Source organism: Varanus komodoensis, unplaced genomic scaffold, assembly GCF_004798865.1.
Source record: "Varanus komodoensis strain SLA01 unplaced genomic scaffold, ASM479886v1 scaffold35, whole genome shotgun sequence".
Classification (NCBI taxonomy): Eukaryota; Metazoa; Chordata; class Lepidosauria; order Squamata; family Varanidae; genus Varanus; species Varanus komodoensis.
In genome coordinates, this window is record NW_025335856.1 from 6277852 (window position 1) to 6302325 (window position 24474).

General features: G+C 50.3%; 2 protein-coding genes across 6 annotated transcripts in view; one reads left to right on the plus strand and one right to left on the minus strand.

Moving 5' to 3' along the window:
- NCAPD3 (non-SMC condensin II complex subunit D3) overlaps positions 1-9889 on the plus strand; it is a 40162-nt gene extending 30273 nt beyond the window's left edge. The window contains 9 exon segments of the mRNA XM_044439464.1: positions 443-642; positions 1264-1374; positions 2638-2814; positions 3630-3763; positions 4694-4821; positions 4925-5002; positions 6683-6757; positions 6888-6948; positions 8204-9889. Of these exon segments, the coding sequence (XP_044295399.1) occupies positions 443-642; positions 1264-1374; positions 2638-2814; positions 3630-3763; positions 4694-4821; positions 4925-5002; positions 6683-6757; positions 6888-6948; positions 8204-8315 (1076 nt within the window). The 3' untranslated portion in view covers positions 8316-9889.
- The window catches only part of JAM3 (junctional adhesion molecule 3), a 40156-nt gene continuing 21919 nt past the window's right edge, over positions 6238-24474 (minus strand). For 3 of the 5 annotated variants that reach the window (XM_044439462.1, XM_044439463.1, XM_044439459.1), the window contains exons 3-9: positions 24138-24251; positions 23834-23986; positions 22924-23126; positions 19848-19947; positions 18596-18725; positions 16383-16437; positions 6238-6597 (exon numbers count right to left, since the gene is read on the minus strand). In XM_044439462.1, coding sequence (XP_044295397.1) covers positions 6526-6597; positions 16383-16437; positions 18596-18725; positions 19848-19947; positions 22924-23126; positions 23834-23986; positions 24138-24251 — 827 coding nt within the window. In that variant the 3' untranslated portion in view covers positions 6238-6525. Of the gene's footprint in view, positions 6598-10032; positions 14837-16382; positions 16438-18595; positions 18726-19847; positions 19948-22923; positions 23127-23833; positions 23987-24137; positions 24252-24474 lie in introns of those variants that run through there. The other 2 variants (XR_006415614.1, XM_044439460.1) reach the window with 2 other exon arrangements.

The window sequence follows — 24474 nt, forward strand, 5'->3', positions numbered from 1 at the left end:
TTCACAGAATTGTGATTTGGCATATTAATAGTTTTGCCTGGAGTCATTCTGTGAGGATCATTGCCTGCTTCAGTTCATTCTTGACCTGGGCTTCTGTGACAACTTTTGGCAGGGACCACATGCCAACAGGAGGAAAATCTAGTCATCTTTTGCACTTCCTCTTCCTTCCAAATTTGACCAGGTGAAACTCTTCCATTGATAGCCAGTGCCTTTCTCATGATATCTCTCTGCCGGATTGGTTCAGACGAAGACTAAGTAGCCACAGTTCTTCTGTGGTTTGGGATCTGGGCCCTCTTGAGGAATGGGGGGTTTAAAGGCAAACACACTGTCATCGTGCGGCTCCCAGTAAAGCATCCCGACTGAGCGAACCGCCCCTTGATACGACTCCCTGCAGTCACCTTTGGAAGTAACTGTCCTGCACCTTCCCCGGCATTGCTTTCAGCCTGCTTTGCAGATGGAGCCCTTCCTCTCGACCTGGAAGCCAGTGAGCTGCTCTCAGACACCTTCGAGATCCTGAGCTGCAGAGAGATCAAGCTGTCGGCCATGAGGTCCAAGCCGGAGGACGACCTCCAGCCAGAGGAGGATGAACTGGCCATGGCCAATGCAGTCATGCAGGTGGCCCAGAAGAAACTCATCTCGCAAGTGAGTGTTGCAGCCCCACAGTCCGGGAATGAGCGGCCCGGACCCGGACCCGGGCACACACTCCAAATTCTCCTCTGCGGTGGCGGTTCTTTCGGACTGGGTTCCTTCCCCCCCACCCCCGTTTCGAAGGCAGGGCTGTGCAGCTGCTTTCACGCGTTGGCCCTTTTGTGAAGGAGCCTCGCCGCTCACAGCCCTGCCTGCTGTGAAGCCACCAGGCTGTTCTGGAGCGCCTGCTGCACACACCAGTCGTCGTGCTGATCCGACCCCAGCAGGAGGAGCTCTTGCCCCATGGAGAGCAGAACCCGGACTGGCTGTAAAGATGACCCTTGCTCCGGCAAGGCCAGGCCATCCCAGCCCGGGAGCAACTTCCAGTATTGAATGATCCGAGCCTGGGCTACTGTATCGTTTTGTCTCTCTGTTCATTTTGGTGTCTCGGTCCGGCTTTGGGTAGAGCCACACGTGATCAGAGATTAGAATTTGCGCCAAAGCAGTTTCGAGGGCTGCTCCTGCCCATCAGACCTCACTGTGGGGCTCCCCTTGCAGCACGCTGACCTCTCCATCGTTCTGCATGGAGCTAGTCCCATCCGCCTGAAGCCACATCTCTGCTAATCCGATCCACAGGTCCAGAAGAAGAATTTTGTAGAAAATGTCATTCCAGTCGTCATTTCACTGAAGGCTTTGCTGCAGGAAAACCGGCTTCCGGCGCTGAGGGATCTCATGAATTATCTCCGGGTAATGGTCCAGGCCAGGGTCATGCAGTGAACTGTGAGTCGGGGATGTGCTTGCTCCTCAGTGGTGTGGCGCCCAGCCTGGCCGCTCTCTTGCAGTCCCGAGCCGAGATGTGAGCAGCTGCTCAGAAGCAGCAAACCCGCCATAGCCTGCAGGTTATCTCTTGAGGAAGACAGCTGGCTTGCCCTCAGGTTGGGCGTATGGCCAGAGCTGCCTCAAAGGGATGCTTTGGCCACTGGCCTCGCATTAGGGGTGGCCAACCTGCAAGCTTAGCTACCCGTGTATCAGGCAGGGGTACAGAAAGCCCTAGGGTCCAGAGGAGAGCAACAAAAATTATCCAGGGTTTGGAAACACCGCCCTGTGAGGAGAGACTGATGAGAGCACTGGGCATGTTCAGCCGTGAGAAGAGATGACTGAGTGGGGACACGGTACCACTCTAAGTATCTCGACGGCTGTCACAAAGAGGAAGGTCAAGAGTGTAGGACACCAGAGTGTAGGACACGGAATAGTCAAGTTAAGTTGCAACAACCCAGGTTCAGGCTAGATATCAGGAAAAGCTTCCTCACTGCCAGAGCAATACGACAGTGGAACCAGCTGCCCAGAGAGGGGGTGGGCTCTCCCACACTGGGGACATTCAAGGGGAACTGGACAGCCACCTGGGTGGGATGGTGTAACTTGGTTCCCTGCAACAGGTGTCCTTAATGATTGTAAGCCGCCCCGAGGCTTATGCGAAGGGGGTGGCATATATGCTGTCTAAACAAATAAATAAACAGCAGGGCTTGGACCTGATGGCCTTCATGGCCCCTTCCAACTCTCCTCTTCTGTGATTTTATGATAGGCCGAACCCTGGCCCCCAATCCTCAACCTCCCACCTGTTGTGCCCTCTAAGCTAAAGTAGGCCTCACCCCCTCAAATGCAATCCCTGAGAGCTTAGTTGTAACGTAACCCAGCGCTTCCGCAGAAGGAGATTCAGCACCCATTGGCGAGGGCTGGGGGCTCTCCGGGCTGACCTCTGACTGCCTCACCGGCCACTGCTCTGGTGCCTGTCTTGAGCCCTCTTGGGGTGTGTGCAGGCTTGGGATGGGGGGGCCAGCAGGAGGCCTTTTCCTGTGTCCTTTGCCATCTTTGCGGCCCCGGTTGCGTATGGCCACTGATATTCCATAGGCCAGAGGTCAGTCGTGCTGCTTTTTAACCCCAGGGCTATTGGCTTGCGTGTGGGTAGAAGGCCTAACTGACTAAGCCCTGCAGCACCCTTGCATCTTCCAGGAGGTGATGAAAGATTATCGGAACGAGATCAAGGAGTTCTTTGCCCTGGACAAGCAGCTGGCAGCAGAACTGGAATACGACATGAAGAAGTACGAAGAGCAGCTGGAGCAGGAATCAGAGCAAGGCCAAGAGCCCTCCAGAGAGACGGACGTCCTTGAGCCTGCGGTGGCTGTGCAGGTAGCAACACCCACGTTCGGGGGCAAACAGCAACGGCCTTGTGCTGGCCCATTTTTGCCGAGGGGCCAAGGCCCACGGCTCTTCAAAATAGCTTACTGGCCAATCCAGGCTTCTTTGAGTGTTCACAGTTGTTCCCACCGCACACACATGAGATTTTCATTCGTTTTGGGGGGGGGGTGGGAGGGAGGGGAGGCAGGTGTGTGTTAATGGCGACAGGTGCAAGATGACCATCTCATTGTCAGCTGAAGCAGCTGAAAGCCGGTGCAGGCTGGGCTAGGAGAACAAGCGGCTGTTGATAAGAAAGAACAGCTGCAGGTCAGCTTTCCTCTATCGCCGACTCTTCATTCTGTCTTAGTTTCACATCCCTTCAAGGCTTTCCCCATCCTTCTCTGAAAGACTCCACGGAAATGTGCTCCTAGCAGCGACTTCTCAGTGCTTTCTCCAGACTTTTCAGCCACCTCTTCCCAAAAGCCAACCCCACCTTAGTTTTCGGAGGAGAAAAGATGACTGCTCAAAATCATCCCTCTCTCTTGGCTATGCGGAGGAGAGTCAAGTCCAGGATTCACTGGCTGTTGCAGCGTGTCTCAGCCTAGCACTATACATTCCCGGTTTTGCAGGATAAAAGCTCTCAGCCTTGCCCTAAGCAGAGTGGCCTCGGAGAGCTTTGCATTCGGCCTCTGCCTGGTGGTTTCTAAAATGGGACTAATGATGACTTGTGCAGCAGAGCCACCATGGGACCAATGATGGTCAGAGCGCCGAACACCCGTGGGCCCTGTCATGGCATGTGAGCGTCTGTTCATGTCCCCTTTCAACAGCAGTCCCCCCGCTCTGCTGATCAGGTTCAGGAGGCGTCTCCCACCGCCCGAAGAGACTCCTCGCTTTTGAAATCTCCTCCAGCCCCTGCTGGGTTTACTGTGGCCAGGCCAGGCGTCTTGACTCCAAGGCCCAGGTATGCTACTCAGTGGTCTCTGCTGATCTGCGTTCTCCTTGGAGATATGGCACAATCTAACTTAGAATACTTTGCACATGGTTGGTCACAACACTTAAAAGCAAGGATATTGCACAGTTGGGAAAAGTGCAGAAAAGGGCCTTTAAAATTACCATGGGAGCAGTTCTTCTCCGAGGAAAGATTTCAATACCTGAGACTTCTAAGCTAAAAGGGAGTTAAGGAAGGAATCTACAAAACTAGGTATGGTGTGAAGAAAGTGTATAAGGAGACATTTTTCATGCTTTCTCATGCTAGAACCCAGCAGGATCATCCTATGAAGCCAGGGGGTGAGAGATTCAGGACAGATAAGCACAAGTACTTCAGAGAGAGCATAGTGAAGCTACAGAACTGGCTCCCAAAAATGGTAGCGACGGCAACCAATTCGGATGGCTTTAATGGCGAAAATTCTGGTAGGACCTCAGATTAGGGAAGGCAGCTTTAGCAAGACTGCTTTCTGCCCTTCATCTCTTCTCAACTGCTTTAGTCTGCTGAGAATACCTTGTTCAGCTTAGCCATCCAAGCTCTGGAAAATGGGAAGCACTTGGAGAAGTGCTTTAGAGCTCTTTCTCTGGATTTGCCAAAACCCAGACTTCCTTCTGTGAGTTTTCATGGGGAGCGTGTGCATTATTTCAGCCTTATTGTTCTATGGTGTAATGAGCTTCCACTTCATTTCAGTGAAGGTTGTTGCTGGCTCTGGGCTTGTCTCGATATGGCAACTGAAAAATCAGGCACACAAATGCACTGAGTTGCATTTCAAGGTGGCCCTTTCTCCAGTAGTACGAATGCAGCCAACCCCACTTGATGCTCAGTGGAAGTGCAAAGCTGGCCTTCTCTGCAGCGACTGAAACGCCAGTGATGTTTCTGCTCTCCTCCTCCTCCTCCTCCTCACAGAAACGTGTCTCTGAATACTCTTGCCATCCTCAACTCTGCTAAAATGGCCGTGGAAGCCGCTTCCAAGCAGCGCAGCAGGAGCCTGGGCAGAAGACCTGCATCTCCAGGGAGCAAGGAGCCATTCACCAGTAAATAGCTCTTCTGTGACAGAACACGCTCGGGCCCAGTGGGCTCGGAGCCGTCTTGCTGCAAGTGTCCCCAGCATCTAACACTGACCTCCTGTTTTTCTAGCCTCCTGTGGAAGCCTAAACCAACCATCTTCCGGAGCCACCGTTCCCCTGGAAGGCCGAGCGATCAGCACCCCTGAGAGTAAGTTTCCACACGGTGCCCTTTTGGTGTGGGTGGGCTCCCCGGTTGAGCCTTCCCAGCCCCAGTAACCTCTCAGATGCACTGTGTTGCAACTCCCATCATCCACATCCTGGAGCACACCAAATTAAGGGATGCTGCCATAGCTAGGGATGGCTGTCTGATCTCCTCCCTGGCCACGGTCTTCTGAATGCTGCCTCCCAAGGCCAGTGCTGGTACCAAGCCCCATTGTTATGTCCTCCAGGGGCAGCATCCTTCTCAAACTTCCAGGACCCACTGCGAAATTCTAATCCATCTTCATGGAATCTCCCCTTCGCCACTCCGCCTCACTCCAGCCCAGCTCCCTGTTCTGCAGCCGAGTGTGCAGAGAATCTTGCTCTGCAGTCCATTTTTCATTGCTGCTGTTATTACTTTTATCATTACTATTAATTACCTTTATTTGCTGCCATAACGAAAGCGGTGGTGTGGAACTGCAACCAGTAACCACAAGAATAAAACACCCACCTGCGCTGGCAAGCAGAAAGTGCAGCTCCACCTGTGATTGCATGTATAAAACACGCCGCTTGCAAAACCCGGACCCTGATAGGGAAAAAAGGAACAGAGAATGGTATCTCGCTGGGGAGGATCCCGACATGAATGTCCCCCATTGCTATGCACAGGCCTGTGTTTGACCACTAACAGCAGTTCTTCCTGAGCCCCTTCTTGCCAAATCACCTTGGAAGCATCAGGCACTGAGGGACCTACCCTCTGGATTCAGGAGTTTTGTGGCAAGAAGTGCTTGCACAAATCGAGATAATACGGCACCACTTTCTGCATCATTTCCTTTCTGTTTTTCTGGGCATGTGCAGGGCTCGTAAACGTTGCCTGTGGCCACCGACAACCCCACAGCCCACCTAGCTTTATGGATTTCAGCAAGCGTTATCCAAGCACTCAAGAGCCTAGCTCTTTGTCCATAAGGGCTAGAAACATGACTATTTCGGGACTGTGGGGGTGTGTGTGTCCTGGCTGTGAGAATCGTGCCCTCTCCCCTGGGGACTTGCGTCAGTGCTTGAGGGACTTGCTGGGGAGGGAGGGAGCTGTTAGTCCCACTGTGGGCTGAGGCTTAGGAGTCCAGTCATGCTTCCCAGGAGTGACGTAAGCCGCGCATCACATCATTGCTGCCTGAGCTGGCCAGGATTTTGCTGTCACTGCCATGCTGCCTCCGAGTTTCCCCAGTGCAAAAACAAAAGCGAAGGGAATTTCCTTTCCTTCCTGTTTTATTTCCATTGAAATGGCAGTGAGCACACCTCCCTGCCAACAAGCACCACTGTTAAAATAGCAAGCGCATCTTGCCCTGCCCTTCCCGTTTGTCCTGATGGTTTAACGCAAGCATGCTCGAGCGGCAGAAGAAAGGGGATGGCAGCGCCCGGGAAATGCACCAGTGCACCAGACCTGTCTTCCATAGGGAGCTGCTTTGCACATCACCATTCCCAACTCTCTCATGTCACTGCGACACTTGTCTGGTCATCGGGAAAAAGTTATATTCTTCACAGCCATGCGACTAAATCCCAGAATGTTGTCCTACCTTCTTTCATGCACCTTTGTTGATTAACTGCAACCTGAAAAGGAGAGATACATTTTGCAATTAACTTGTACGTATCTGGGCAGCTGGTGGTAAACCTTGTGATGCTTTCTCCCCCGCAGAGTCGATCAGCAATGTGACCTTTGGCGCTGGGGTCAGCTGTATCGCCTTGATGCCCACACCAGCATCCTCTCCAGGTAAGTTGCCGCTGGTCCTTGTCCAGAGGACACAGGCGCATGTGCGTGCGTATTTCCATTTAAGATATATGCATGCATCTTAAATGGGAAAGACGCAGGCATGTCAAGGTTGCTTCCATTCCTCCTGCAGGAAAGCAAGGGGCTCAGGATTCAGAGGAACAGATTGTTTGCTTGGTATCACCTGACAGACCGTGAGTACAGCTGTGGTCTCAGTTAGGGGATTATGCAGCCACGGGGCAGCTCCCATCACTTTCGCCACCAGCATCATCCAAACGATCCGTCCTATTTTCGTCCCGCCTTTCTTTTGAGGAGCGCCGAGTGGTGAACATCCTCCTGCGCTCTTTTGCTCTTTCCGCCATCCTGGGTGGCAAGCCAGCCTGCACGGTGGCCCATGGTGACTTGGTGAGCTTTGTGGCCGCGTGCAGAATGAACTGGGTCCCAGTTCTGGATCAAGGCACTGACCACGCTGTCAGTGGGGTGCAGAACATCCGAGTAAGCCTATTAAGCTACCACAGTGTTGGACTGGGAGCTTGAGCCCTGCTTTCCGCTGAGCTGTGAGCCCCGCTTTCCATTGAGCCCTGCTTTCCACTCACTTTCAGCCTAACCTTCTTCACAGGGGTGTAGTTGTAAGGATAAAATAGAATTATGCAAACCAGCCTGATTTTCTCACAAGAGAAAAAAAGGTAGGATATAAACACCATTTCCTCGCAGTAGCAGTTAATAATAGTATGCAAGCATCAGTGCTGCAAGTCATCGGCAGAGATGGCAACTCTTGATGGAATGAAGAAACGCTTTCATTAGTCTTTGAAAAGCCATCCAGGTAACCTGGAGTCTCAGAGCGGAAGCGCATGATCCGCAGCCTCGCATGATGAGAATCTGTCCATGTATTGTATCACTGTAAACTACTCGTAGATGGCGGAGCATATGGCTGAATTCCCGTCGCCCCCATGATTACAACCCGAGACTTCCCTGCCTCTCTGGGCACAGAAAACTAGCTGCTAAGGAGGTAGGCTAGGCTAGGCATTTCTATTCCATGCCAGGCTTCCTTCTGCAGAAGGACTTAAGGTCATATACTCTAGGTGCGTTCCATGAGTCTGCTGATTGCAAGCTTTTCCTTTCATGTTAGAGGAGCAGACTCTGTGGTCTCTAAGGTGTATTCTGCCGATTTTATAGGCAGCAGCTAAACATAGGCATTCTACATTCAGTTTCCATTAAAATTAACTGGGCAGATGTTAGCTCCGTTCACACACTAGAACGATTGCAGGGTTCTGGGCAGGAACAAAGCCTTCGACAGAAACTCCCTTAACTTGTTAAACAAAAAAGTGTTGTCAGTTTTGTGCAGCTTTTGGCCACGCAGTAAACTCCTGTCATTGACTTAAATCTAACAGCTCTAAACACTGGTTCCCTTGATTTCTTGGTCTGAAAGTTTTCTGTATCATCTCGTAGAGCTTTGCGGCCTCGGCAGTGGAAAATAAACTCGCCAGCAAGAGGAAATGGTCCCCGACGCGTAGGCCCACGGCAGTCCAACCGCCGAACACCCCGGAACCCTAGCAAATGACGCTTTACTCCCACCTGAGCCATATCTTTGTACAGAAGTATAATCATGTATTTAACTCTTTCTCCACATTGTTGTACCTTTGAAGACCGCTGCTGACATCTGTGTAAATAGTTTTGTATTCTTAGTACGTCAAGCTTAACTTTGTAACTATAGTCAATATCTATTTAGCTTAAATAACCCACTGCTGCTTTGATTGAGGTGATGCCTGCCCGTCTTAGCTTATTTTCAACACAGGGGCGTCTTGGGGTGGAATTAAACACCCTTTGAAGCAGTCATATCCAGTTCAAAGGAGCTGCAGGCCCATGAGGAGCTCCGGTGGTTGGACAGTAGCATATGACTGCACTCTGGATTTTCTATCGCATAGCTAAAAGCACAACATTTCGGTCAATGTGTGTCCTTGGTACATGCCTACTACATGACCTGATTGTTCGGTCTTCAGGGAGACTTCCCTGGATGGAGGCATTCAGTGTGAATCAGGCCACACAATGCGGCAAGAAGCCTTTGAAATTGTCTCCATGGAAAATCAGTACAATTAAAAGGTGACACTGCAGTTAATCATCCCCAGAAATGAGATTCCCGTAAGAGCCTGAGGTGGTATTGCCACATGGATAAGTGTGTGTTCTTCTGGAGGGTTTCGGGGGCCTTCTTTCCCTGCAGCTTCTGCTGCCCTTGGGGAAAAAACAGCTCTTTAGAAAAGTTGATCCTTGGATCAGTTTAAAAGCCAGGAGGCTGTAAGTGGAAGGTGGAAAGGCACATTCACATGGAAGAACATGTGTGTTTATGTGTTCCTCATTGGCTCTGGGCCTGTATTTGTCCTTAGAAAACCCAGCACATTTTCTGTGCCAATTTCCACATTATAGGACTTTGAAGAATCATGCCAAAATTAATTTCTAGAGAGAGAATTTGCCTTGATGCAGTGCTTTAGTCAAATAATCACAGTGTTTGAAGAGACTCTGGTGTATATATAGCCCTCATTGATTATTTCCTGCTTGTGGACCATGTTAACTCCCATTGTTTTAATTTGTATACACACAGTTTTTCACATTCCGTGCACACTTGGCCTTTGCACTTCTTAAGTTTCGTTTCTTTCACCCCCCCTCCCCCCACCTTTGGGTCTTTTCCCCCTAAGCAAATAGCAAAAGACCAAAAGTGAACTTGGTCACCTAAGAGTGTCAGTAAAATAGTGAGACCCTAATTTACACAAAGCTTTTTAGCCAAAGGCTGTAAAGCTATTAAAAACATGGCTGTTGTTAACTGCATGCTTTTAGGTCTAACAACAGCATGCTTTTAAAAATTTGGATGCTGTACTGGGGTCAAGAAATTTCTTTCCAGAATCCTGTGCCACTGCACTGGGGCAATGCTCCCCCTGAGGTTTGGGATTCATATGGGGTGGGGGTGGGTTAGTGCAGTTCAACGCTTGCTTCCACCCTGAACTTGCTGAGTGGCTGCCGGTGGCAAGACCAACCGTGAGCCTAATTGTGCCAGCTTGTCTTTTACGAAAGCCTGCGAGACACCCAGCCCTTACCTCACATCAATGCCAGGCAGGTACTGGGCAACCCCTCCATTCCACCCCGGGGCTGGCAGACCTGGTGCTGAGCAAGCACCACACACTGTTCACACTTTGGACACCCAAAGCCAAGGGAACCAACTTGCCGTATCCACCATGCTGCCTTTGCACACAGCCTGCCCCCCGCGACAACAAAGACCGCTCACACACGCCTTTTCGATCTTTATGTAAAACATTCTTGGCAAAGTTAAATGTAATACATTAGTACAAACGGGTCAAATATTTACAATGAGTTCTGTGAAGCTGTCTCAGAGGCGGAGACCCCTCTTGTTACAGAGATGCCACTGGTGCATTTTCTTTGGGGGTGGAGTGTCCTGGAAGAAGGGGACCGCGGCCTTTTGAGTGGAAGGCATTATGCATCCCTCTATGCTACAGATTTAATCTGGATGAACAGGTATGACTTCAGTCCCAGGAATTCTGGAGGCCTGAGGGAGCGGGAGAGGTGTGCATCATGCTGTGCCAATGCATGAGCCCTGCTGTGTCAGACAAGGGCTTTGTCTAGTCCAGCCTCCCTCTTCACAGCAGCCAGTCAGCTGCCCGTGGGAACCCCATAAGCAGGCCGTGAGTGCTGCTGCCGCCTCCACCTCCTGCCGAAGGTCCCCAGCCAGTCCTCCATGCAGCTCCATCCCTTTGAGAAACCAGCATTCAAGCCAATGCATGCATCACAGCAGACCAATTCAAATATGACTACAGAGAGAAAAGCCAGATCCTGGAATCATTCTGTCACAACTCAGAGCAGCCTTCCTCAGCCCAGCACTGTCCGGACGTTTTGGATGATACCTGACATGCCTGAGTGCTGGCACTGTTGACTATGGCTGATGGGACTCCGAATCATTCAAGGTTACATGGGTGAACAAGCCTGGGCTGGTGATTCCACCACCGCGTTACAGAGCTGAAAGGAACAGGCTCAAGCATCCTTCCAGTGGCTCTAGAAAACTCGCCCACCGATTCTGTGTTCTCATTAGATCACAGCTCCAGCTAAGCCTTGTTGGATAATGATCTCCCTGCTGCTCCACAATCTCCATGTGGCAAATTATCCATGTTAACCCAGATTACAGGTGTAGTACAGAACTACTTCAAAGAAGTGCCGGTCCTTCATTCTAATAAATTATTATAATAACTGCAAACCTTTTCTATGTCTGAGGTCATACAGGCAGCCCAGAAAAGGGGCAGTGGAAAAACTTACAGTGGAAGAGAGAGTCATTTTGATTCTGAAGGCATTCCTATTCTAGCATAATTAAGGAAGGAACATACTTTGGCAGTGGGTAGAAAACTTGTCCTTTGGTCAAACGCCTCCTAGAGGTAGCCACGGCTGCAGCAAAACAAGATGGCGGCAGTGTAATGCTCCCCTTCTTGTCTCCACCTTCGTTCGAAAGGAGAGGGGAAGGATGGAGGCTCCTGCACAGAAAAAAATGTGCCAATGACATCTGTTCCCATTGTCCTTTAAAAAAAAATCAAAAAACCACACTTGGTGTGCTGGATATTCCAAGGCAGATTAATACAGAACGTGAAGAAACTTAATACAAACAATCCAAAAATCCAAAATGCAGTAAAAATACGATCTGCACCCAAAGTTAAGACCATTAAATTTGTAGCTGAAAAACACCATCACTAAAAAAAAAAAAGTTTACTATCCTTTTTAAAGAAGACCCACACTTTTTCCATCACAGCAAAGAACTGCTCTTGCAACGCATTTAAGTAACTTGCACTGAATGGCACTGTAGCACCTTTCCCGGCTGTAAACGATGCGTAGCAAGAAACTTGGAATTACAGCTTACAACCGCATGAGACAGCAGCCCTGTCAGTATTCAAAAAGCAAGCTGTGCATATTTATGTGTGTATAAAGCATTCCTGCATCCCCTCTTCCTTTCTTTCTAGTTTGCAAAAAGAGTTTTTGCGAGCTGAAATCAGACAAGCTAAAAGAAAGCTGATGGAGAGAAAGCCCTGCTAAAACTTATGGCTTCATTTAACAACTTTAAACACAATAATAATTAAGCTGTGACCAGGATTCAAAGGACTCATCCAAAGACTTATGTAGCTCCCTTAGGTGTGCCAAAGGGCTTGTACACACTTAAAAGGATTTGGGGTTTTACTTCCAACATCACATTTTCATTATTATAAGCTTTGAAACTCCCAAATGTAGCTTGTCATGACACAGCAGAGGTTGCCAGAGAAAATGCATCTCCTTTTTACCTTCCTGTGACCAGATTTATAATTCTTTCGATCCTGGTCATTATCTTTCTGCAGGAAAAGCAGAAATATTAAGAGGGTGAGTAAACGTGTTTCTGAAAATTACATCCTTTCAAGTGATTCTCCTGTTCCTACCTTCACAACCACTTGCTCCAAAAAGGAAAACAGGAAGCAAAAGAAAAAAGAAAAAAAAAAGATTCTCTCTCACTTGACTTGTGCAGCTGTGCTTGTTCTATGCACTTTGTTAGCAATACTGATATGGTTTGAATCAGCACTGGAACTCCTGTTTGTCATTAAACAAAAGCCTTTAAAACACTGCTATTTAACTCTGTTTGGCCTACCAACCTATTTACATTTTAAATAGAAACATTAACCACTGTTTGTTTTTGCAGTAATCAAAATATATCTTTGCAAAAAATTTAGAATGCAGAATTCTACAAAAGAAGGAATGGAAATAGTAGAAAAGTTTTTGCCTTCATCCTGGTGCCACAGTAGAATCCTAAACCTGTGGATAAGAATGTTCAGCTGGAATATTTGCTCAGCCATGGTGATGTTGAGTTGAAGAGCTTGGCACGGAAAGGGGCTCAAACTAAAAATAAAAAAGCAAGTTGGCATAATGCAGATTCTATGGATTAGATGCAATGGCAGCACTGGGATAGTTTTGCGTAAAGCAAGGAACCAAGTTCTCTTGGTTTGAGAAAGGCCAAAACATTCCGATTTGATGGGCGACTCAAAAGGGGCTTGCTATGTCTCCCTGTGCCGCTTCGGGGACAGTATTTAAATGTTGTACCGTGAACCATCAAAACCCTGGTTAGAGATCTCAACACCCAAACAGGCAAACTGCAGCCATTCTGTGGCACCAGCCAGAGACAAGGCTGAGCTGATGCGAAATCCTGTGTCCAGATAACCTAACAGCTAATTAAAAGATGGAATGACACAATTCTCCCATTAAAAACAGCAGAATTTCTCCTCCTCCCTCTTGTGCACAAACACATACCTTCCCAGGTAAGTAACAAGAAAAAGGAAAGCCGAGCTGTCTAACCATGTAGTTCCCAAGTCCTAGTTCTCAGAGAGGTAGCTGATTGTAGGGTCTTTCTTCCTAATGTCGGGGGAGGGGGTCACCTGACAAACACTCTTCCAAATAAACACCAAATCTCCCCACAGAAAGGTTTCCGCCTAGTCTTCTTCCTGAAGGAAGTTTGAAAATTATGTCCAAAAGTTTAGTTGGGCAGGAAGTGCCATTGCCATGTGCAATAGCACAATCCAGACCCAGCATGGTCCGAACTAAAAGTGAAATTATGTGTGGCGCTGTCTCACTGCTGTAAGCTTTACAGCAAGGAAAATGCTATGGCAGCATCACTCCGCAGAAGGGAGCCTGCAGAGAGAGCCGAACGTCCGAAGAATCCAAATCTGATCTCCCCAATCCTGAGCTAAGCCTTACCTCTCTCACCCTTGCCACATTTCACCAAAGGAAGCGTCCTGTTGCAACAAAACGGATACGGAATGGAGAGATTAAGATGCCAACACACACACACGTACGTGTGTCTGTGCGTGTCCTGCCACTAGGTTCCATGAAGGGTAGAAGTTACGCCTAGCTCAGAAGAAACGCACAACGCCACATCAAGAACAGAGTCGCCTCACAAGAAATGAAGATCACAGAGCCACGAACCGGGAAGAACCCGCCATGTTCTTTGCTCTTTTTCTGCCTGAGTGCGCATGTCTGCTGAGGGATGCCGGTCCCCATGCCTTGCGGACTTTGGTAGAAGAACATGATTCACCCAGGAAGGCAAATACCATGACAGGGTCTGCATGGTTGACTCCACTAGCCCTGGACCACCCCTGGTGCTGCCATAGCCTCCCAGCTGCCTCTCTGTGCACTGTGGGCGCATGGAGAGCGGATTCGGGGGCAACAGCCCTGCTGCCCCTGGCGCCACTAAAGCTTGCAGGTAATGCAGCTGTCAGGGTCCCCAGGGAAACACCTTGTGGCTTTGTGTTTAAAAAAAAACATTTTTTGCACTTTTAAGAGCAAAAGTGTCTTTGCACTTTTAACATTGCTGCTGGGGAAAATCCCCTGATCCCAACTAGTCACACTGGCAAAGTGGCGGCCACCTTCATTAATTCACAGGACTGGGCTGAGAGAGATGTTGCAGGCAGGAAGGGGTTGTCTACCCTCCACAGCCAGGACTTCATTCTACTTCTGTTGTAACACTTCTGCTGAGAGGGACAGGGAGAGAGAGGGAGGGGGGGTGGGGGGAGAGCAAAGCAAAACCATTTCCAAGCTTGTTTTCCCCTATTCAGTTTAGGTATCCTGGCAGTTTGTAAACCCCAAGCTGGCACAGCGTCACAACCTCCAGCGGCATGGAGGCAGCGGTCCATACTATGGTGATATTATTTTCCCCTGCCAAGAATGAACGAAATGCTCTGCTTGCTGCCGGGAAGGATGGTTGTGATCCACAGGGTCGCTTCTAGGGGAGCAGGCAACAGTTCGGTTGTTAAAAATCGTTGCTTGACTTTGGCCAAAACAGAAGGGAGCAGAAATCAAAATCAGTCTGCGCACGTGTGTGCACATGTGCGCTGGCTGGCTGGCTGGCTTGCTTTTTTTCATCTTTCCTCTAAAGGCTTCTGCACACATCATTTGTTATCTGCTCTTGAATAGAGTTCCAGAAGGATTTTTGTCTCCAGCAGTCCCTCCTTGCAGGCAGGCAAAAATCCAAATTCCTTTGCTGTTTCATATCACAAACGAGGACTTATGCCTAAAATCACCCTAGGATGGAAACACAGAAAAGTGCGTCAGGGCATTTTTAAAGATGTGTTCTCCGCAATCCACCTGCCCCAAGCTAAACCGAAACTGGTGAATTGAAAGCCAAGCCAAGCCTTTGTCCAAAGGCTCATGTAACACCCCAGAGCAACTCCAGTCCGCAGAGTAGCTTAAAGCAAGCCCGTTTGTTTCTCCCAGATCCTCCTTCCCAAGGACTCAGAAACAGAGGTGAAGGGACTAAGAGGCACCTGAACTGTCACCCAGCTTTTCACCAAGCAGCTGCAGCAGGGGAAAGGTTTGCACTCATCCCTGCCAACCCACATCTGCCCTATAATAATGCTGCCCCCAAAACGGATGAGAAACTATCCTCAGAAGCTTGAAAAAACATTTTGCCCAGCACCTTTCAGAAAGGGCTTTTCTTCCTCAGGGGCTGCTTATCTTTCTCCAAATTTGCTGCAGCAAATTAGCATTCTAAAATGGGGGGAGCATTGGAAAGATTTGCCGGGACATATAGGGAGACAGAAAAGTAGCTCCAAAGAATAGAAATATTTTTCTGAAACACACTTGGCCATATAAAATGTTTTTTCAAGCACCAGAAAATATTTTTCTTCTCTTTCAGAACACACCTGTCTTCCCTCCTGCTGCTTCTGTATGCATTGCTGCAAGAAGCAGCCACGAAGCTCCAGAGATTGTCCTGGCCACTCATGAGCCTGCCATCACTTGTGTCCCTGGGACCAGAATATGTTCTGCAACTTCAACTGGCCATCGTGAGCATCTTTAGGCAGACAGAAGCCCTGCAACTCCCAACATGCCTGGCTAAGGAATGCCGGAACTTGTGGGCCCTTTTTCTGTCTAAGCATGCATAGGGATGCCTCCTGAGTCAGCTCAGGAAATAGCTATCTGCCAGGCACGAGGAAGATCAGCTTAAGGCCTCCTCCCCGCATGATCCTCAAAGTCGGAATGAATCGTGCTAAATAGGGTTAAAGGCTAACACAGCCGCCATGCACAATTAAGAGAAAATTATGCCAATCCAATCGCTGTGCTTAGAAAAGCTGCAGAATCCAGCATCTTCCAGTGCAGACCGAGAATGTGAAATGTCTTCAGCTGGAGGATGCGTTGCCCAGAACTCGCTCTCAGATGGGCACATGAGAAGTGGTGCCCATTAGAAAACAAAATCCAAATTGAATGCAGCCTCGTACTTCACAAGGCCGTGCAGGCGAGCACAGATGGTTTGTTTCCATGCTAACCGCAGAGGAAGGCAATAATTTTCCCCATGGAAAATACTCCACACGGGCCTTGAAGAAGAGAGCTTTTCTTCTGCAACCAGTATGGAAGCACAGCCTACTAGCATTGCGGCTGGCAAGCTAGCCACTTGCGTTGGCTTATTTAGAAGGCTGCTTTCCCATCTCACCTCCTCCTGCCCCCATGGACCTCTCTGGGCCGCCTCCTCTGGCCATCAGAAGCCGCAGAAGGAAGATGATGCCCAGAACCTAATCCCACCACCCCTTTCCCAAGGATTCTCCTAACTTTGGGCTCAACCAGTCCCCCTCACCTCTTCATCCGTGTGGATGTAGTTCACACCGTCGGGCTTTGATGGAGTCTTGTAGCTGCAACAAGAGAAGGCAAGATTTACTGGGCGTGGGGCTGGGGAGGTACTCAGCTGCCCAGCTGGCTGTTCCCCGAGGCCCCACGGCCACTGAAGCAGCCATTCCAGAAATAACCCCCTTCCTGGAGAGACACGGCTTTGACCCCGAGGCAGGGAGGGCAAGTCCTAGAAGGCTGGAGAATGGACTGTACTCGTACACGGCACAGGAAAATGCCATTTTCACTAAGTCCCCCATGCTTGGGGTGGAGGAACCTCACATCCAAAAAACCCTCTGGGGAAGAGAAATGGCACAGCCCTGGGAGAGGGAAAGCACCACTACTGAGGGCTGCCCAGGCTGCCCCATGGACCACCGTCCTCCCACTTAGAGGATGCTTTGTTTTCAAACACGGGAGCCCCACCGTTGCTCAGACCACGCCTCCCTGCCCTGGAGCAGGCAATGCATCCCACCATATTTTCAGCCCTCTCGCCTTCTCTGCCCTGGGAATCCGCCTTTTCATTGACGGGACTTCTTTCTGTGGTCTGCCCTGCCATCTTGCTGTCTCCACCACCATTCCCACCTCCAGGTTTGGATACGGAAGCCACACACATTGATTGGAAGGCTGAGAAGAAACACCGCGTGCTGCAGCTGTGATTTATGCCCGCACTCCAGAAAGTTCCAACAATTTCCCCAACAGCTCAGAGAAAAAGCTCTACCAAGCTCTGCTTCAGAGCCACCGTGCTGCATCGAGGCACGTGTGAATCCTACAGATGCCTCCTCGAAGGAACACTGAAGGGTGGCCCCTTTTGCCGCAGGGGACGTGCTCTGGCATAACCCAGAACCGGATTCATAGCAGCACGCTGGAGCTCCTTATCCTGGCCTCTGCACGAGCAAGGCTGATCTCTGAACTCGGAAGCCTGCGTCAGCTCAGCAAGGGGAAGGATGCATTATCTCTCTCTGCCCAGCGACCTTCCTTTTCCTGGGGAGTCATTTCCTGCTGTGGCTAATTTTAAGCCATCAATCCAGCCGGCCGGCAAAAGGCAACTGCTTTTCCCCTCGTCCAGGGGAAGCAACGTGGCGGAAAAGCTGAGCACCCAGAAAAAATGCCGTGTGCCTCTGAGGCAGGGCGTTTTGCCCCCAGACTCCTGCTCCCTGCCGTGAAGTCAAAATCCTTCACTTGGAAATGAGGGTGCAAACCTGTCAACTGACGGGTACAGGAGGTCAATGTCTCCGACCCAAGTCGTCTCGCAATGAGCCTTCCTCTGCAAAGGTGGGCACGGGAGCAGGCCAGGTGCATCCTGCCTCCTTTGCTCATGTCATTCCATGTCCTCCCCTGCAGGACTCCTGCAGCCACGGTTTGCTCACAGTTCACCTCTTGCTGCTGCCACCCGCAAGCTGCTTAGAGTGCTCCCTGGCGAGGCCTCCTTCCCAGCACCTTCACCCTGCCCCGTCCGCAGAAGTTTATGGGTGGCCCAGATGGTGACCTCTTGCACCTGCAGGTTCTCCGAGTTTGCCCGCTGCTTCTTCCCCCTTTGCCGCTCATGTGCCCTCACTGGCCCCCCGACCCCTCCTTGGCATGCCAAGGCAGCACTGGACCAGGTCATGCTGCTGCTCAAAATGTCTGGCTTTAAAAGGGGCTGTTTCGACATGGGGTGATGCTGACCCTACGGGCTGGGCTGGCCGGCCGGCACCACACAACCTCCGGCCAGCAGGGGCCAACCAGTGCGGGAGAAGAGGAGCTGCAGGAGCAAGCACTGCAGCAGCCATGCCACCAGCAGTGAAGTGGGAAAGCACTGGAAGCGCCAGCTCTGGGCAGGGCTGGCTCTCGGCGGCCTCCCGCTCCTGTCGACTCTTGCTGACAGGCCTGCTGCAGAACAAGGCTCTTACCTTTCAGTTTGGGGTCACCACCGAACACTGATTTCTTCTTTTAATTGACCGTGTGCTTCACAAGGAGAACTCCCCGTTCATGAAGACAGGTCAGGACACAGCTCTGTGATGGGGTTAGCCTAGCATTTAATCTGGCCCTGTATGCGTAGATTGATTTAATAGCATTCTCTCTCTCTCAATCTCCCTCTCTCAATCTCTTGCCCTTCTTATAGAAATCCAGACTACTTGCTCCTTCTGCTTACAGAAAACCCTCCAGGAAACACAGCTGGGGATGGGAATGCCCACTTCGGCATACCTGTTTCCATTCTGCTTGTTGTTCACGAATAGACCCTTCCTGTAGGCACAGCAGATTCCCACTGTGATCAGCGACAGGACCCCCGTGACCACCAGGATCCCGCCAACAATCGCAGCAATGTTCAGGTCATCTGGAGGAGGAAAGAGAGCAAACAGTCGGTGTGGCTATCACACACCCATCCACAAGCCACCACTCCAGGATTCCTTGTATGGCTGGGCTGCCTGTGACCTCAAAGAAGCATTCAGATTCAGCAGGTCACTGTGCTTTGAGAGGCAAATGGGGAGGGGAGATCCAGAGAAGGGAGCGGGGCAGAATCCGTGCCCTGCCACACTGCTGCTGTGTGGAGGCTGCTGGAGACTCACGCCAAACACCATCATCCTGGTCACCACTCCTGCTTGGCATGGACCTCTGTGCCCACATCGTCTTGGCTGCTGGGTCCCACGGCATACACGACCACACAGCAATGGCAGTGAAAAGCGCAGGTGCCCGGCATCCTGGCTCTCTTGTGCAAGCAAAGCAGCCCCTGTGCCCGTTCAGAGCACACAAGCCTAAGTACCTTTACGGGAAACGGGGCTTGTTTTTTCCGGGTTTACCAGTTAAGCCTTCCTTCTCCTCCTCCTGGAGCCTTCCATGTGCTGATGCTCTTGAGACCAGGATTTCTCCTCTTGCACTTTGCACAGGGCCACATGCACTGACGGTGCCAAACAGCAGTACATTAAGGCACAGGTGTGCTAAGAGCGGTAGATCTTTTTCCCATCTGGATTTGCACAGGATGGGGCTTAACATTTAAAATGATAATTCACTCCCCCTTCCACATCCCGTCCGAGTAATTTCTCCTCTTGGCCCTAAAAATCAGGTGCCCTTATTTGGACCTCCAACAAGCGGGAAGTACTTCTGGTCTGTACCACTTCAGACTGGAACTAGAGAAGGGTGAGAGGGCTCATCAAATGGAGCACTCCTTCAGAAACGCAATAGCTCAGTACATGTAACAAACTGCCATGCCAGACAGAAAGGGCCACGCCAGAACTGCACTCCCGAACATCAAGGTAGCTACAGCGAAGTGCACGAGGCTGAGCAACTGCTCCACTTTCACCCTGGACTGGTACGGCCAAAACAAACCTGTTTTACGGGAATGAAAGCATTCGCACCAGAGTTAGTGGTTGCTGAGCAGCGGCAGGTTCTTTTTCAGAGTCCCTGGCGTCCACCCCTACCCAGCCGATCATCAGTGCTCCCAGCTAGCCCTGCTACTCACAGACTTCCATCTCCATCTCCTCGCACCAGGCATCACCGACGGCGTTCATTGCCCTGCAGGAGTAACTGCCCGAATCGCCTTTCTGCACTTCGGTGAAGACCTGCAAGAATCATCGTCGTAACCACAGTGGTGCTCGGCGTGGGCTCAAGCGCTTCCCAAGCATCCATGGCCTGTCACATCCTTCCCAGTTCTCCAACAATTGCACCATTTCAAAATGCAGGTTGGGGGCAAGGGCTGCCATGGGCTGGAAGTCCCCCCCTCTTTTTTTGTCACAAAAACAAGCAAGCCCTGCATGTGGAAAAGACAGCATGCAAAAGGAGCTAGGCTCAAGCTAGCTTTCTCCTTGGCATGCTGGTTTTCTACATGCAGAAGCATTATTCCACCCAAGGTGCACCCAGTCATGAAGCACACAGCACTCTTCCATCTTCGCTCCTCACTGGACTGGTGGGGTGGGGGGTGGGAGCTGCCTCCTTACTCTCCCCACATGCACATTTCTTGGTACTGCTACGGACATCTGGGTTCATGGGATCGGTAAAGGTGCTGGGCAGAAGCTTGGGACAAGAGGAAGGAAGAATTTATTTTCTCTATTTGATGCATGGTGGAATTTCCTGCCACAGAAGGTGCAGGTGCCCATGCTGGCAAATAGCCTTTTTATACAGGTAAAAGGACAGGCAGATTTCATGGAGGACGGAGGGTGTCGTCTTTACGTCTTCTTTCTAGGCTTGCATTAAAGCATCTGCTCTGGACATGGTTGGAGCCAGGATACCAGGCTGGAAGCATTTTCGGTCTGCTCGAGCCAGGCACCATTTTCCACCTTTCCCTTGCACTCGTCTCCAGAGCCAAGTGAAGCGGTGCTTCGAATGTTGACCTGAGACACAGGGGATCCAGGTGCTAATCCTTCGCTCGCCATAAAGTTTCCGGGAGGCCTCTGAGCCAGCCACCTCCTTTCAGCCTGGACACAGCACATGTTTGTCATGAAGATAAACCGTAGCGGGAAGAAGGTTGTTTAAGTTGCCTTGAGCTCCTTGCAAGAAAAAAGTCAGACTATAAATGCAATAAATGAGCAAAGTGCAGCAATGATAAGCCTCGATGGCTAACCATTTGGCCACCTTGATGCCCACTGGCTTCCTTCTTAAAGGGACAGGCATCTCTGTCAAGAGACAAGCGTCCAAGTGGCACAGCATCAAGCACAGCAATCCTACCCGCACTTGGGCCTGGGTGGTGGGAAGCAGTCATCAAAATTATTATGGCTCTATTTCCCCAAAGCCGGGGCAGAGACAGCCACTTCCTCTGTCTTCCCACTGACTACAATGGCCTGGCACCATGCCTTTCCGATTCCACGAGAGGGGAAGGGGGCTGCGGATGCCTGGGGCACCTCCAGCAATGCCTGTGCCATCCTGCAGAGCAAATTTCCTCAAGTTTTTCCACTGAGGCAGACAAAATTGCTGCTCCGCGGCTCTACGCTTGCATTTCCTGTCTCCCCTGAGCAACAAAGCCTAGCTCTTTCCTTGCTTCCACTCATAGCCCTCTCCTTTTTGGAGACCCATGGCTCCTTTGCAAGAGAACTGTCCATGTGTCCCTAAAGAGAAACCCTGTTTTTGCAGATGAGCAAAAAGTTTGCCTTGATTCGAGCTGGCCTTCATTGGCATGCAGAACAAAACCCCAGAATAAGCGTTTCTTTCTGGTCTCTCTCATTCCTGCCCCTTCCCAGGGCACATCAGTTTCTCCACATCCCAAGAGGCGGATGATTCCATTCTCTCCAATCCAGAAGGGGTCCCCCTCTGAAATGGAGCAAGGCTGATGCCCCGGGAGGCTCTTTTTGCTAAGGGGATCTTGCCGCCCTTAAGGTAGCTTCCAGCCTTCATTGTCTCCTTCTGCTGCTGACTGCATATTCTTTGGGATTCGGGAGAGATGTTTTGTCTGCCTCGTCTCCTCTTGGGGTTTGGCTCATTTGGAAATAGACTTTTACCTTTAGAACCTCAGAATAAACACAAGTATAACTGTAACAGCAAACAAAATGACATCCTCTTTCACCCACCCCCTCCTGCCCTAAATTATACTCTTTAAACTGCCTAAATTATACTCCTTCAGAAAGCTTGCAGGAGTCTAGAGTGCTGAAGAACCTGAAGCACCATTCATTTCTGGCACGCAAAACTAAGTTGTGTGCTCATTTTTTAAAAATCCAATTGCATGCATGCTGTGCCTCGGATCTAGGGCTTCGCCCCCTGCCCCACTTCCCAAATAGTAGGTTTTGAATTCTGTCCATTCATGCCCACACAGCAGATTTTTGGAAATACATTTCTAATCTCTTTTTAAATTTTTGTTTATTGAATATAATTTAATTCTTGTTAATTGAGTATAAATATAACTGGGCCCAATATTACAGCATTAAAATATCTATTCAAATATGCAATAAAAAGAAAAGTATTTCCAGAAAGGAAAAAGCTACTCTGCAGAAACCATCTGTCCTTTCCTTCAGAGAAACGTGTTTATTATTGCATCTATTTGTGCAGCCTCTAAAGCTTTAACAAATGGATTTCAGATGTGCACATACATTGGTATCGGCCACCTCACTTATTATATCGTTTTTCACCATCCACACAGATGGAAGTCCATCTGCCTCTTCAGTTCCTTGCTGTTCATGGAGAATTCCCAGTTTGGTGAACATGTGGACGGACTGATAGAACTGTGGTTGGTGTCTGTGAACAACCCAGAGAATTTCAACTCCCAAGCAGTAAAGAAGCAGGTAGAAAGACCAGGAAACTGTCTGATCCAAACACTGCCCAGAGAGAGGGTAATTCACAGAACAGTTGGGTCAGAAGCGGCCAAGAAGCCCATCGGGCCCAGCCAGTTCCACCCTCCCACTCAGATCACTGTCTGTCTGCTTCTTGAATGCCTCCAGTGTGGGAGAGCCCGCCACCTCTCCCGGCAGCTGGTTCCACTGTCGTCCTGCTCTCCCAGTCAGGAAATTCTTGTGTCTAGCCTGCGCCTGGTGCGCCGCAGCTTAAGTTCATTGTTGCGTGTCCTACAGCACGGAATTCAACACTCCTCCCCTTATCTTTTAGACTAGACTTACCAACAGGCCGGTCTTTGTGTCCACTTTGAAGGACGAGTTCTGAAATTTGGAACTGGATTTGGAGTCAAGTGGCAACGATTCACCATTGCGGTACCAGTTGTACGTTGGCTCGGGGAAGCCTTCCTTTTCCTGGCAGTAGAGGGTGGCGGATTTACCCACCGGCACTGACTGGGGCACTCGGCACTTTGGGGTCACTGGTTTCACTATTGGGAAAGGAAACAGCCAACACATAAGTCACCCAGCTGGGCCGCCACTGCCATTCACAGCCCTTCTCCACTCGTTTTAGCATCCCTTGGTGCTGCACGGGATGGGCTGCCGCTGACCAACATTCCTTTGGGCAAATGTCTCACAGGTGTGAAATACAGAACAGAGCCCCTCTGGCACATGGGACTGTGCAGAAATGCGACACCTCCTGCTAATTCCGCCTCTGGCCCCACAGGACACAAAGCAGACAGCAAGGCAACCTTCAGCCTGCACTGGAGGGCGCTGCCTTTCCCATTTTGGGCAGCTTCCCAAAGGTGCTTAAATGTCCTGGGCGCATTTAGCAATCTGAGAAACTGTCCTGGGCACCACCAGAAAATTAGAAGAGTGCCCCGAGGACTGAGCACAAGGCAGAAGCGAGGTCTCAACCCCAAGACAAGGTCTCAGCCCCTAGACACTACACAGCCACAGTTTCCAGCACCAGCAGAAGACTTTTGAACAGCAGGTTCAGAAACACCAGCTTCAAACCTTGGTTCAGAAGCTGGTCTGCACAACTGCCAGATTTTGTTAAAGTGTCTGCCATGTAATATGGACAGTAGTGGGCCAGCTGGACCCATGGTCTGACCCGGTACACGGCGTTTACGGTTCTCTGCCCAGGGACCAAGTGGCAGGACAGACAAGCATGATGTGAGAAGATCTAGGCATGTACCATGAACTGTCAGATTGATGTTGAGCTCTGCTCCAATGCGCGGGTCTTCATGCGCTGCCACCTCACACCGGTACAAGCCTTTATCTGCACGGGTCACATTGAAGATGATCAGAGAAGTTCTGCTGTGGAGCTGGGCACGGTTAATCCAATCTCCTGGAGAGAGGTGGGAGAGAGCAACGTCAGGCATCCCGCCCAAGGGAAAAATGTAGGAGGCTTTCTGGAGTCTTAAGCACTGGTCTCATTTGTTAGGGAATCCCAGGCTCAAATGAAGCTCCAAGGAGAGCGAGTCGCGCGCATTTCCTACCCTGCATTTTGTTGTTGAAATACACATAGGTGGTCTCCTTGCTCCCTATTTTCTTCCATTCGATCCTGGGGTTGGCTGTCTTGGTGTTGGAAATGATGCAGGAAAGTTCGGCACCTGAAGGCATAACACAGACACACGATTGCAGATTAGGAATCCGAGCTTTCTTGGGGGAAGCCTCACCCTACAAAGGCCAAGGACTTTGCCTTCGCTTCGCCTCCCGAAGACAGAAAATAATTGTTTTGCTCCAGAAAGTGCTGGAACGAAAATGATGGTCCCGTGCCAGCAGTAAGAACACTGACAGCAACCACTGAGAGAAGCGAAGACGCTGCAGACAAAA